The 14,883-nt window shown below is 43.1% G+C and overlaps 1 protein-coding gene across 1 annotated transcript in view; it reads left to right on the plus strand.

Annotated features, from left to right (window-relative positions):
- Nucleotides 1–14,883, plus strand: part of PEX19 (peroxisomal biogenesis factor 19) — a 73,546-nt gene that overhangs the window by 42,989 nt on the left and 15,674 nt on the right. The window contains exons 6-7 of the mRNA XM_078670128.1: nucleotides 1,285–1,461; nucleotides 2,367–2,411. Of these exons, the coding sequence (XP_078526254.1) occupies nucleotides 1,285–1,461; nucleotides 2,367–2,411 (222 nt within the window). The remainder of the gene's footprint in view (nucleotides 1–1,284; nucleotides 1,462–2,366; nucleotides 2,412–14,883) is intronic.

The following is a 14,883-nucleotide window of genomic DNA, read 5'->3' on the forward strand; positions in this document are numbered from 1 at the left end:
GTATATACAGCAACTCTTGGGTTAAGGTGGTAGTTGAATTAAAATCTAAGCTTCAGTTTACCCAACCGAAGACCAACAATGCTTTCACAGTTGCATAATATTGGGGCTGATATTGAGGTGCTGCAAGAAACCCATTTATTGATGTGAGATGAATTGTGCAGGAGGAACCCTGGATGCACTTCACCGTTATAGGCAGCAGATATGCTACCACACACACACTACCACGCACACGTGTATATATATTAGTGCAACTTTTTGGAAAATTTCATAAAGATTCGTTAAACGACGCCAAAGTTATAAGCAAATCAAAAAATGCTTTTCCTATGGAAACAAGGTTGTAACTATAACTACCTACTGGCGACCACCAGTAGGTAATATATATATATATATATATATATATATATATATATATATATATATATACTCATACACACACCACTTCACACTGCCACAGGCATAGACCACATATACCCACTGAGGCACACCGCACACACATTCAGCCCCACAAACACACACACACTCCATAAATCCATGGACTTCCATCCACAAATTCAGATACTGCACAGCTGACCCACCCAACACCATATGAAACATCACACACCACAGACACATTTGCAGACACCCACAAACAAAAACTCTTTATCCTGGTAGGACTCACTGCCTTTATATTTGTAGCTTTGTCCATGGCATAAAACCCAAGCTATTTTGAGGCATGTAAAGAACCGAGATGTTAGTTTGTCTAACTTTGACTCCGAAATGTATGACTGTCCTTTTGTGGTGTAGTTGTGTGGCTCTAGTGCCGTCTGGCAGTTACAGTTCACCATTATTTTGACAATTTTACTTTTCATTTAGTTAGTGCATCGCTATATCGTGAGGTCGGTTGATGCCAGTGTTGGTCAAGGTGGTGCTTGTCCTACTTCTTCATTAGTCCAGACCTGTAGACCTCAATAAAATGAATGAGAGTATTTGCTAGCCCAAAATGAAGTGGTGTCTTGTTAATGAGTATGTTATCCAGTTTTGACAACCCATCCAAAATTGATGACGATTGTCTACATCTCTGTGAATGTTTTGTTGTTACAGATCCTGGGGACCCATACCAGGAAGACCTGCTACCTTCTTGATAATGAATCTGTGATTTGTATTTATGGCGGAGCTTTTGTTAGAGGAATAGCTAACCTCCAAAATGGTTTTCTCCTTGTTTAAGGCATTGTTATGATTTTCACAAGTTTGAGTGTCTTCCAAATTGAGGCTCCAACTTTGCATTAATAACCTCTCATGTCTTAGTATCCAGAGTGGCTTCAAACCCACCGAGAATCCCTGCCCGAGGAGCAATTCACTAAATACCAGGAGCAGCACAGCATCATGGGCAAAATCTGCGAACAGTTTGAATCGGAGCAGCCCAGTGACAGCGAAGTTGCCCAAAAGGCTCGGTTTGAGCTGGTGCTGGATCTAATGCAAAAGGTAAATATTGTGGCACTCTACGTGAGTGATGGAGCACGTCTCCGTATGGACCTTCGATCTGCCATGTTAAAACCTTCTAAAGAAATGAGCGAAGGAAACTCTAGGACTAAGTGTTTGTCGCCAAACCTTTAAAGGATTTGTCATAACTACTAGGATACAGATGCGCCCACTCCAGTTCTTGTTGAGAGATTGTTTCATTCTCCCACCTGGGAAGGCATCACATATGTAGCATATATAATTGTTAACTGAAAACGTTATTACATGAACAGATATTCAAAATGAATCCTCACTAGTCTTTGTAAAGGTTCTGAAAGGGGGTGGGGATATGCAAGTACTTGAGGCAATGAAAAGATGAATGACTAAGTAGAAGGTTGCAAAGCTAGCCAGAGCAGCATTTCTTGGCCCTTTGACAAGAGGCGGAACATTCTGCTGTAAATTGGATTAGCCCTTGTACCATTCATATGGTTTGGCCTCAGAGCCGGAATAATGGAAGATTAAAACCAAACGATTCACATAGTTGTTGGCCGAAGATGACAGTAAAAGGCAGGTGCAATGTAAGAATAAACAATGAACCTGATTGAGGCACTGTTGTTTTTTAATAGCATTTTTATCTGATAAATGGGACATTGTATCTCTTTTGTGCCTATCTTTAGCAGTCTTGAATCTGACCAGCCTTTAATTCAGAATGAGAATCCATTTGATGCAACTGCCTGTTCCAGTTTCCCTTTACCTCAAGCCCTGTGACGGTACCTAAAGTCACGGTTAACAGCCACTTAAGCAGTTTCCTTGAGTGAATGTCTGCTCTATGTTGTGTACTAGTGTAATCTGCACACAGAGGTGTATTACATTTAGTTTTGTTTTGCTTATTGAAATATACCCTCCCATAATGATCTGTCTGCTTTCAGCTTCAAGACTTGGGGCATCCTCCAAAGGAGTTAGCTGGTGAAACGGTAAGTCTGCTTCCCTTTGATGCTATTATGGTAGGGCTCAGAGCACTTTACTGTTGAACCAAATGGCTTTATCCGCTAAAAAGGAATTGCTATTGGAGGAAAAACACTTGCCCAGAAATCCAAGTGTTCTTCATTTTTTGATGTCCTACAGGTGAGATTTTCTGTTTTTTTAAAGTCCACAGTCAACACTGTTCCCCATAAAGAACCTCTAGATGTCTTTCTTGCCATGCCCTAGGTGTCTGCCTTTGTGTTACTTTTGGTCTGCCTGAGGTGGGCCCCTTTCATTTCTTATTTGATCCTTAGGGATTGTATCTTGCGTTTAGTGAAGATGTGTTGCTTTTCAAGCATACTGCGGACAGTTTGGGTGATAACACTTGGGATGTCATTTTGCACCACTCTCCCCTTGAGTTTCTCTCTATGGTTAAAGAAGTCTCTGAATGGCAGAACAACTTTCTGAGACCACCATATTTTACCAGATTTTGTAGTTCTGGAGGAACACAAATTGAAATTTAGTGTTAGAAAAGGCAAAAGTTAAAAACCAACAGCAAAATTAAGGTACAAATTGACTTGGCAGTTATGCTTTATGCCAAATGTTAGAAATATTTTCAATTTGTCACATCGTAAATTTTGGTTAAATGTTAACCCCACACTGTGCCTAAACCCGAACAAATTCTCTATGCTGTTATATACCCAAACCCATGCTCTCTTACCTTAACCCAGAACCTCACCCTCTCCCTTACGCTATCCATAAACCTGGACAAATGTAATATTGACTGGGATGCATTGCATTTCTGTATTCACAGCTCTACAATGAGACTTGGGCAATTCTTTCTGCTGGTTAATTGTGTATTTATATCACACATTTCCAAGAAGCTGGTTGAAATGACGTGCAGAAATTATGGCTAAACCATATTCCTGAGACAGAATTGCAACACCACCCCTAAAATGAATACTTGCAATGCCCGAAAAGGAGGGTTTTCTGTAAGGGACATTAGGTGGTATCTTGTGGATTGCTGATTGCTTCAGTTTACCCTAACCTTCACTATCCCACTTCTGAAACCCATAGCATTTTTAAAGTTTTTTTTCTAACTGGCCTGCTTTTTTTAAGCTATTGTTTTTTTCAATCGATAAATTTCAACTCTTTAGCTTTTCTACCTATCACATTCAAATAGACGACCAATGTTCAGTCTGTCTTCATCTATTTGCTGCAATCAAATAAAAATGTGATGGATTGTGACAGAGAAGATGATAGTCGATAATGTGTTTGTCTGTCACATCTTTCTCCATTGGTATTGCAAGCGGTACTATAATAAAATCCTAAAATTTAGAGTAACCTATTTTAATTTGAGAGAGGGAGTGGCGTCAAACATTTTTAAACAACAGTTTTATGAAACAACATTTTTTAAGTTTTTATTGGCTTGAACGAGGCCTCTGAGTGTACAAGGGCCTTACAGTAAATTTCACAACACATTATATAACATTTACAGCTCATTTAAACAATGTGTGCATATCAGTCAACCAGCAATAGATCAAAGTACCAATCAGAGCATTTGTGGCCTTCAAATTAAAGAGTTTTATAGTTTTAAGGGTAAATGGTCCTGAAAGTGACACAAGAATTTCAAAGTGGTGAAAAGGGGGATCTCGATGGTTGAGGTATATAGCCTACGGTGGATCAGACAATGGAACTTTATTTCTAAAATTGTAGGATCCGTGGACAAAAGTTACATTTGTTTCTACCTATGCAAGAATCCCTAGAGGTGATCAGTTTCTGACAAAGATATTTAGGAGTATTTGTTTAATGCCATGTATGTTATAAAAGTGGCATTATGCAGCTCTGTGATGTGTTTGTTCTGCCCTGGAAGTGACTAATGGACCCGTGTATAAGTGCCACCCCTGCATTTTGACGTCCGTTTCTTTCTTGGAACAGAACCCACCAATAATCCGCCATTCCAGTGTGCAGATTCCTAGATTCGGACCTTTTCAGATTGAAAGCAAGACCATTCCACAGAATAGGGTGTGCAGTGATGCATCCGATACAGTATCCACCAGCAAGAACATTACCAACGGAAACTAACCTGTTTTTCGGATGAATACTACTACCTGCAGCTTCCTTACCTTTAGAATAGATACCAAAGCAGTACCTTCAAAAACAGTGGATCTTTGGAATGGCTCAGATCAAAAAGTCCTCTAGGACCAAACAATTGAAATGCCTTTCTAGTCGGAGCCGACTGTCCAGGCAGCACTGCGTTGTGAATGTGTGTGCTGACTCCCACATTGCAGCCTGACGGATGTCGAGTACAGGCATTCATTTGCCAGTGCAGTGGTAGCAGCCTTCGCTCTGGTGGAATGGGACCTCAACCCCTCCAGCGGCTGCCGCTTGGCTAGTGTGTGGCAGATCTTGATACAAAGGATTATTCATTTTGACAGTCTTTTTCTGCCTTGCCTTTCTTTGCCCTAGAGCACCCCACAAAGAGCTGATAGTCCACCAAATAGTCCTTGTTGAGATTGATGTGAAGCCTAACTGATGGATTATATCCTCCTCTTTTGAGGGGGGGGGGGGTGTAGCAAAAAGCTTTGGATGAGTGATGGATTGTCCCTTGTGAAAATAAATAACTACTTTAGGTAAAAAGGCTGTTGTGGTCCAAAGTATCACTCTGTCTTGGAAGTAGGTGGCATAAGTTTACTGCACCAATAGAACATCGAGTTTACTCACTGATGAGCCAAAATCACTGTGACCAGTGTCAGTCTTCAAGTCAGGAGACGTAGTGATCAACTCTGGATGCATGCAAATGGCGCGCACATGAGGAAAGGGAGGACCAAATTAAGGTCCCACTGAGTCATCACAAAGGGGTTGGGAGGAAACAAATGAGTTCAGGCACCCCATTCTCCTTGCCCAAGGATAACTTGGGCCCGGTCATTAGTGGTCTGCTTTAGAATTCTAGGCAGTAGAGACCGTAACAGAAAGGTGTACAAGAGTCCCATCTTCTCTCTATCCAGAATGAGTATCTGAGAGAGAGCCGTCTTGAAAACTCCAGCGCACAAACATATTGGCATTGTCCATTCTCAGTGGTGATGAAAAGGTCAAGCCAAGGTTCTCCCCATTGCTGGAATATGCCTCTGAGTGTAATGGCCATTAATGATCCTCCAGGCACCAGCAGCTGAGCTTGTCTGCCCTGGTGCTCAAAGATTCCCCAGGTTGTTCACAAGCAGGGAAATTACCTGTCCCTCCAACCAGCTCCAGAGACAAAGCACCCCAACCACCCTGTGTTTGCAGTACCATATGGCAGTTGTGTTGTCCTTGAGCACCTGAACCAGCCTCCCATTGATGGATGATAGGAAGGCCTTCAATGCCTGGCAGATAGCCCACAACTTCAGCAGGTTGATGTGGACACTGGTCTCTGCCAGGGAACAAAGTCCTCTCCTCTGATCTCCACTTCTTCCAGATGACCTCCTCATCCTAGTTGTGACACATCTGTCACCACCGTCCACTCTGGGTAGGGTTGAAAGAAGGGTCTTCCACCTTTTACAGTCTCGTCATGAAACTGGATCGAAACTGATAGGTTCCCCTTGTAGTGGGCCCATTGAGACTTCAGATTGCACTGCAGACGTTGCATATGTCACCTGGCATAGTCGACGATCAGGTCGTTAAGAGGCCCAGAAGCTTCAGAGTCACTCTCACCAATATCCAGGACTGAGGCAGAAACATCAGGATCATTGTCAACTGTTGCAAACTCGCTGTGGTGGGGTGGGGAGGCCAGAAACCCCACTGTATCCCTAATGGCTCCAATGAAAGGGTCTCCGCAAAGGAATCGGTGTGGTTTTCGGTTGTTGATCAAGACCTGCAGCAATGTAAGGAGATTCACCGTCATCTGAAAGTGGTCTACAACTAACTCTGGCAACCCCACCTTCAACAGCCTGGTTGTGGAAAACTGGGTTTCCCAGCCCTGAATGTTTCCGGCTACCACCACCATCGCTTTTGTGAATACCCAAGGGACACCGTGAGGCTGAAAAGGAGCATGGTGGGGCAGGAGAACTGAGAACCATGAACTTCAAGTAGCATCTGTGGAACTGCAAAACAGGGACATGAAAGTAAGCTTCCTGCGGGTACAAAACCACCATCTGTCGCCTTGGCCCAGGCGAAATACCCTGAGTCAGTGAGAGCATCCTAAATTTGTCCTTCCACTAAAAGGTATTCAGAGGGTAAAGATCTGGAATAGGACGAAGGCGCACCACTTTCAGCATGAGGAAATAGGGAGTCACAGTCAGTCCCCTATTTCCTGGGCCAAGATCCTCTCTATAGTTTCATTGGACCAAAGAGGCTGCACCTCTTGAAGCAAGGTGGACAAGTGCTCCTCAGAGATTTTCTGATGTGTGGAAGGTGTGACGGGTCAAAAATGAAAGGTGGGGCACAGCCTCATTGGACAATCTGGAGGACCCACTTGTTGGAGTTAATATTTTGCCAGCCTTGGAAGAAATGTCTGATCCTGCCTCCTTCCGGGTGGTTGTGTACCACTATGGCAAACTTAAGCTGCTTGATGGCGAATGGCAGAGGATCGGAGGACTTGGGTTTGTCTGCTTTATCCAGCCCCTGCCTCAGACTCCGAAAGGACTGGAGTACCTCTTGCATGGCCAGTTGACCTTTGTGTGGGTGGTTCACCAACTTTCTGGGCAACCTCAAAAGGGATGAAACTGTTAACTATATTATCTCACAGAGTTAGAAAGGCCTAGCGAGCCCACAGTGGCCCAGCTTACGTTAAAGAGTTCCAATGCCGAATCTACCATCTCACCAAATAGGCGAGACCCATCAAACAGTATGTCCAATAAAGAGGATTACACATCCTCTGAGATACCCGCGGATCTCATTGAAGCAGGCTGCCGAATCTCCATGCTAGTGTCAGCTGCTTTACCCAGCCCAAGCAGTCAGTAGTGTCCAGTTAAAAGCAGATGGTTTACTTTGCAGCGTCCTGACAACCCTAGATAGATTGAACAAAATTGCCTTAAAATTCCTTGGGAACTGCCAGCAAAATCTCGCCAGTTATGACCTATAAAGCATGGATATATGTCCTCACAAGAAGCAAGCTCTGACTGACCGCAAGGCTAGGTTGGCCAAGGAAACATCCGCTTTGGGATTGTCTGCGTTTTCTGACAGGAAGAGTTGTGGGGGTTCACCCTACTGGTGAAAGCTTGAACCACCAAACTCACTGGTGTAGGGTGCTGCATCAAAGAAATCAGGGCTCCCTGTCACCGGCCTGACCACCCTTTCCGTTCCCTGGAGGACAGGAACAGGAATTAGACCAGGTGCCCATAAGGGTCTCATTCAGGGCTTCATTAAATGGAATTAAGGGTTCGGATGAACTTTGTTCCTGTTCCAAAACTGCTAAAGGTAAGGAATCTGCGGTTAGAAGCATCCATTAAAAATATGCATGCAGCTAATATTTGGATTATCACTTTAGAAAATCTTCCCATTCTATTGTCCTCAATCATTCGGTGTTCAAGGAGGTCCAGGCTGAAAATGTGACAGAGGAAGAGGTTAAAGACCAGTCAGAGTTGTTTATTTGCGAAATACCCCACACGTTTAACAATCACAGAAACAAAGTTAATTTGAAAAATATCCTACTTTAAGTCTTAGTGATCATAATTACCATAATCATTGTATCCTAAAAGTGTGCTGCAAATTGTGGCTTTTGTTCACCTGCCTAAGGCCCCACTGATCTAACCATTCTAAATATCAAAAGCACTTCGTTTCTTGATTGTCCTGTAACAAAATTAAGACTTCTTCTTTATGCTGTGATTATGATCGTTTTTCTCTGGACCTGGACATAGCTATGCAAAACTGTGTATTTTCATTTTTACTGTTTATTAATTCAGTAATAGTCCATTTATCAGCCTTTTAAAGGCAGCACACAGATTTTGGCAGATGATGTGTCAACCTCCTAAGCTAACTGATTTTAAGATATCTGGAGAGCTTTTCCAACTCTTCAGGAACATATTAGAATTCTTGTAACTATCTCAAGGAAATCACATCATTTAATCTTTACTCTTCAATCTTCACTAATCAGCCTTAAATGCAAGGATTACCTTTACTGTGTGCTCCACAACCTAACACATTCTATACCTTGGTTGTTAACTTACCCAAAGATGAACAATCCATGGCTAGCGGATTAGGTAATACAAGAAGAAAGACTTCAATTACAATAATCTAAAGAATCTAAGAATCTCTATTGCATGACTCTCTATTCTTAAGACTCAGTGCCAGGGCCTAGTAAAACTACCAGAAGAACCTCACCAAATCTCCAAGCCTTCCGAACATCTTCCTCTGATTCCACCTGTAACCCACAAAATAAAACCTGCATGTGATCTCGAGGTTATATTGTCATTGTGTTATTTAATTGCTTGTAAAGCATTCCGCTGCCCTCTGTGGTGAGGTCTGCTACTTAGAACATACAGTTTAAAAGGAAGTAAATAGCTCTGCTTACTGTAGCAGAAGTATTTGGTAGGGCGATGACTAATGAACAAATTATTATTGTCAGTGTATCACTTTTGCATGCCCCTTTTTGTTTTCTTCAAGCCCGATTTTAAATTTCCCATATTTAACTTTGTCCTTATACTGAGAATATTAACAGCTTCTTCACTTTCCATTCTTAACTCCTATTATGTATGCTTTTGAAATATTAATACAATTGTTATACTTTGGATGCAAACGCCGATCAATCAGAATTAAATAGTCTACCACACTGTATAATACTAGTATAGTTTAGAGAATAACTGCTAAAGAAATTTATCAAACTGTTAGCCCCAGAAATTCAGCAAAGGTGCGAGTTCGGCCCACCAATATGTAGGGTGTGTTTCTGTCAACTATAGATAGCTAGGTTGTGTGCAGTGGGACATATTTGAAATTTAAACCACATCACTTATTTCCCTCTGGGTTTCAGCTTTCAGCTGCATAACTTCTGTCCACTGACCCCCAATGAGGCACTTCTGCCCATAAGCCATTTCAGATTCAAGACGAACCTGTATGCATTAAGGTCACTAAATATACAACTCTCTGGTCTTCAATATGTAGTACCATTTCTTGACATACACGGTGGTGGCAAAGTGCTGGTGGTTTTCAGAGATCTTCATTTTAGTTGTCAGCTAATATTGACTGACCCCGCAATCTAGCTACTCTAAGATGGCTGCTGTCAGAATTTCTGTAATAGCGAGATTCATTTGCATACCGTGAAATTGAGTTACCAAGCCACGCCACCCAAGCATCGCTTCCTCGAGTAGTCATATGCTTACTGGGGTTTTTTATCAGCGTGGAACCACTTGTCATCGAAGTGAGCTACAAGTTGTGTATACTTTTTACTGTCTCGATTTGCCTGAACAAAAAAAAAAAAACTATTGTAAAAGTTGTCACATATCGACCAAGACAATGTTCTCCTCCCTGGCTCCCAGAGCTTTCTTTGACACTAATCAAAGCAGTTCTTTATACAGCACCTCAGCTAAAGAAAGTTTGAACGTATCTTTTGTACCTTCAAAGAATTGCATGGATTCCCTCCCCTGGAAGACTCCACTTCAAAGGCTGTTATATGATCTATAAAGCACTCTACTTGAGAAAACCTAACTCTAAACTACTTTCACTGGTTTATATGGTCACAACTAGGATTCGCTTGGCTGGCTAGAAATCGAAATGACTCCCAAAAAATACATATAGAACAAAACAGTGGTGTGATCTCCCTTTGCTCCTCAGACATGCTCCTTCCCTGTACTGTTTCAGAAAAAGTCTCAAAATTCACCTCTGCGCAACCTACTTACTGTCCCCCACCGTATCCCTCCCATATGTTATAAAGAGAGAAGGGCTATTGGCCCGCAGCCTCATTGCAAGCGTATAAAGAAAATGCCTCCCCCCCCCCCCCCACCCTGCATTATATTCCTTGTTGCTATATACTGCTCTCTGCTGCCCCAAGTTCTGCACTGTATAATTATTTCCCCACAATAATAAATAATTAAATAGGGCTTTTGAATCCCTGTGGGGATGAGGAGCGGTCGGAGCACACAGAGACTGACCCAGACGAGGAAAACACCACTTCCTGGTTGCCGAAAACACAGAACCAGGAAGTCAACGGCCGCGGTCTAGTTGTTGCACTGCGGAAGGAGGAGGAGCCTGGTCAGCCGCCGGAACCCGGAAGGATAAGAAGGAGAGGACTAGAACGGACGGTGTGCGAGGTCGGAGAGGAGGCAGCGGAGCACTCGGAGGCGGAGGAGAGAGGAAGAGCGGAGAGCGAGAGAGCGGAGGCGGAGGAGAGAGGAAGAGCGGAGAGCGAGAGAGCGGAGGCGGAGGAGAAAGGAAGAGCGGAGAGCGAGAGAGCGGAGGCGGAGGAGAGAGGAAGAGCGGAGAGCGAGAGAGCGGAGGCGGAGAGTAGAAGAGAGGAGAGCGAGAGAGCGGTGGCGGAGGAGACCCGAAAGGCAGAGCGGACCCAGCGCGTGCTGCTGAGCAACGTTCCCGAAACTGCTACCATACCCGGTGGGCTGAGGGGAGAAGACGCCACGGGTCCAGCTGCTGTGGTCAGGGAGTCGGGCCACAGCCCAAGGCAAGTGTTGCTAAAAGGGGCATTCTGGTGGGGTGTTTGGGGAGGCGGGAGGTAGCAGGTTTGGGGAGGCGGGAGGCCCTGTGGTGACCCTTGCACTCACCCCCCCTCCTTTTGGTAAACGGTGACGGTAGCACTACAGTCTAAAACTGAGAACAGATCAGTGAAACCCGTTTCTTTTTCTTTCTCCCTGAGGCCACAAGAACCGGGAAGACGGACCAACCCTGACATACCCAGCAACCAGCAACAACCCCCCCTTGTTTCAGGAAGGACTGTGTGGTCAAAGCCCCACTTACGAACCAATAACAATAAACAAACCTTTTTTGTGTCTAAACAGTACTCTGGTCTCATTCTCTGTCCACCACTAGCCCCTACAATCCCAAACCGTGCTCAAAGGGAAATGTTGATCAAACATGAAAGATTGTGATTTTAATTAAAATGCATATGTAGGAGGGGGAGAAGGCACCAACGTGTGAGTAAATGGGACCTTATAAGGATAATAGTTTTACTGCTTTAGAAAACTTGTAAAGAACTTGGCTCTTGAACCGCTTTAGTAACCATAGAAGCTATCCATTTCTACCCTTGTAGCCAGGAATATGGCTTGGCCAATATTTTTAAATGCTGGTAAGGTAAGCTTCCCATTCAGAAGCCACCACACAGGTTCATCCAGCATAAACTAATGAGTGCATCAATAGATCTCTTCATCAAGATTTTACAGTCTATGCCAGTGCTGTTTTTAAAGCCTCTGACATGTCCTAAATGTCATGCAACTGTGTTGGCCGTTCCTTAAATGTAAAGGAAAACGTGCCAAAATCTGCTGTACAATGTACTGTTAAACAAATACAAGTCTTGGTTCGCTTGCTGGAAAATAGTCTTTACTTTCAATTCTCGTAATAATGTTACAAACTCTCCACCTCTTGATTGTTAGAGTCCTTCCTTTTATGGGTCCATCCATATCTGGGAAACTGGCACCTACAGTAGACCTACACTAAGCATGGGCGTAAAATCCGTTCCGCTCGCGGATTTTGCGGATTTTCGGTAAATTCGCAATCCGCGAACTCTCGCGAACTTGCCGAAAATTAGTAAAATCCGTGCGAAGCGGATTTTTTGCTTGGTCGCACTTGCCAACTAGAATACTATACAATTTCGCGGGAGTAAACACTTGCGAACACGTAGATGCGGCGGGCAGCGACAATCTCGCAATTGCGAGATTGCAAAATTTGCAATTTCGCACAAGAAATCCACCAGCAGGCAGCATAAACCTTGAAAATTATGATTTTTATCAGAATAACTCCTCAGGTTGACATTTGCCTGCACTTTTTCTTTGCAAGGAGTCCATTTTGGGGGGTGGGGGTGGGAGGAAGGAAGTACCCCGCAGTCTCCAACTTCCTGTTCCTGTCCACCAGGCTCCTCCCAGTGCATTCTTCATGTGCTGGTCACTTTGATTTGGATCTTGACCTGGAAGGATTACTTTTTGTGGATGCTGCTGGATATTTGGATTTTTGCAAAACTGAAAGCACTCAGCAGGTGCAAAAGTTCAATCTTATCATTAGTAACCATTCCCTGTAGTGCTTCCTGAGGGGCCCCTTCAGAGTTCAGTTGCCTACTTGCAACTATAGGCCACAAAGGTCCTGTGAAAAAAAAATTGCACTGCAACAGAAAGCAAATTACAGATAAGGAAGCAGGTGCCAGCCAGACTGGAAGTTTAAATTCAGTGACACATTAATCAACCCCAAATTAATTCATGTCAGTTGAAGCAGGGCAGGTGTGCTTGCTTTTTTTCACCCCCATAATCTACAGTGATAAACCAACCAGAGGGTGGCAGTGATGAAACAGAGGGTGCTGTGAACCTGTGATGATGAACCAGATGTAGAAACAACATAGTCGCGGCCGTTGCGAGCCGACAAGTAAGTTCGCAATTGCGAACTGGTACAGAACCCTCGCGAACTGGCAGAAATCCTTGCGAACACAAAAAAAATAAAAAATCCGCGAGAATTCGCGAATTTTGCGGATTGCGAATCCGTAAATACGCAAGTTCGCGGATTGCCAATTCGCAAAATCCGCCCATGCTTAACCTACACATATAACACACTTGCACCCATTTTAGCCGCACTCTTTGTTCTGCGATATTTGCAACGGGCTAAACTTGAGAAGGAATCCAGGAGTGTTTTGAGGAAGAGTATGACCCTCTATTACGAGAATTACCAGTTAGGTAGGCCTATCATTATGACTTGTTTCCTCTTGCTTGCTTTATTTCTTATTTTTTTGAGTACCCCACTATCAGCTGACACCCCTTAGCATTTTCCTATCTGTAGCAAATAAATGTAATGTGCAGTTTAAACAGCCACATTGAATGGCACCAAAGATTTCAGTGGTCTTGGAACAAAATAGCCATTGTAAGACAGGTTTTTGAGCTGTTGGCTCATATGACTACTTTCAAAATAGAGAATTTACAAACGATGAAATCATGGACAATCCACGAAACTGTGTGAAATGATGTTAAATCGAGGATAATATTTTTTTGATGTTTAGAGAGGAGACTTCCAGAAATGACGAGAAACTAACGTGGGCAATGAACAGTAAGAATACTAAAATAAAATGGATACTTGTAAATGGGGAAAGCTGGCTGCAACACCTTTAAAAGTGATTGTTGAAGAATACACAGTTGGCAAAGTTATGAAATGATTTATGGAAGAGAAGTTTGAGTCTAGTGACTATTTAGTGGGGTTAAGGAAAGTAGGGTTCAGAAAACAGTTTCTTTACTTAAACATTTATGTCCCAGTTCCGTACTATGCCTGATAGCTTATTTCAAAATGTCTTCTATTAAGCCAATAATACCACAATTTTGTTTCAGAACCTCTGTTCTGTATTCCCCTCAATCATTTCAAATGGGCAAACAAAATTATTCCTGGTTCTGCTTTTACTTTAAGCCACGATAGGCTTGTTGTCAGGTCTGTATGGTTTCATAATCTTGTTTTGGGAACATTGGTAAAGGTGATATTTTCCCTCTTTATTTGAGCTTGGACCTTTTTGCTATTAACTACAGGCACTTCCTGTTTGAAACTTAATATGTCCGCACTCTAGGTGGGATGTAACCTGGGATTGTAACATTTGTGACACTTGATTGATTGTGGAATTACTCATTTGTGTTTGGAACTTCACTTACTGGAGTCACTTGGCGGTGGTTGTGGAGGGAGGAGGCCACTCCATCTGAACAGAGTGCCATCAATATTGCCTACCTTTCCCGCAGCGCAGAATGTGTGCTTGTTTGGAGACTTACTCATGCGTGTTTGGCACTTCACTGACCAAAGTCCCTTATCAGCGGAATAGGAAGTAGGCCACTTCAATGAACATAGCATTATTAATAGTTTCAACTTCCCCTTAAGCGCAGGACATCTGCGGGCTGCATCCATGCCCAGGGCAGCCTGTCCATGACCGAAAGAAGCTGGCCCTCCTGTTTTTCATCTGGTTTATTCTGCATTCTTTTAGGTACTGTGAAAAGAAAGGCTCCTGTGCTCTCTTCAGTGCTGGGATGTATTAAGGAAAAAAGATTCCTTGCTATTGGATGCCTTATTGACTAAAGACATTCGGGGCCATTAATGAAGATATTGTTATTGCGGACGTCGCTTATGTACAACTATTAATAACCCTATTGTCATCAACCTACCCAAGGACGTCTTTGTGTTGGAGGCATTTGTTCACAGTGAGAATAATATCATTCTTTATGTTAGTTCTGCCCCTGTTTCTACGAAAAAACCCTATTTCGGGTCCCTCTTGTTATGTTTGATGATATTGTTTTGACTAGATGGGTCTTGGATTGGTTAATCACCAAAAAAGTGTGAAGGTGATTGCATCATTATTAATTTTAAAAATCAAACTCTTATGCAGGCTGTTCTCTAGTA

The sequence above is a fragment of the Lissotriton helveticus genome, chromosome 12 (genome assembly GCF_964261635.1).
Source record: "Lissotriton helveticus chromosome 12, aLisHel1.1, whole genome shotgun sequence".
In the NCBI taxonomy this organism is placed as follows: Eukaryota; Metazoa; Chordata; class Amphibia; order Caudata; family Salamandridae; genus Lissotriton; species Lissotriton helveticus.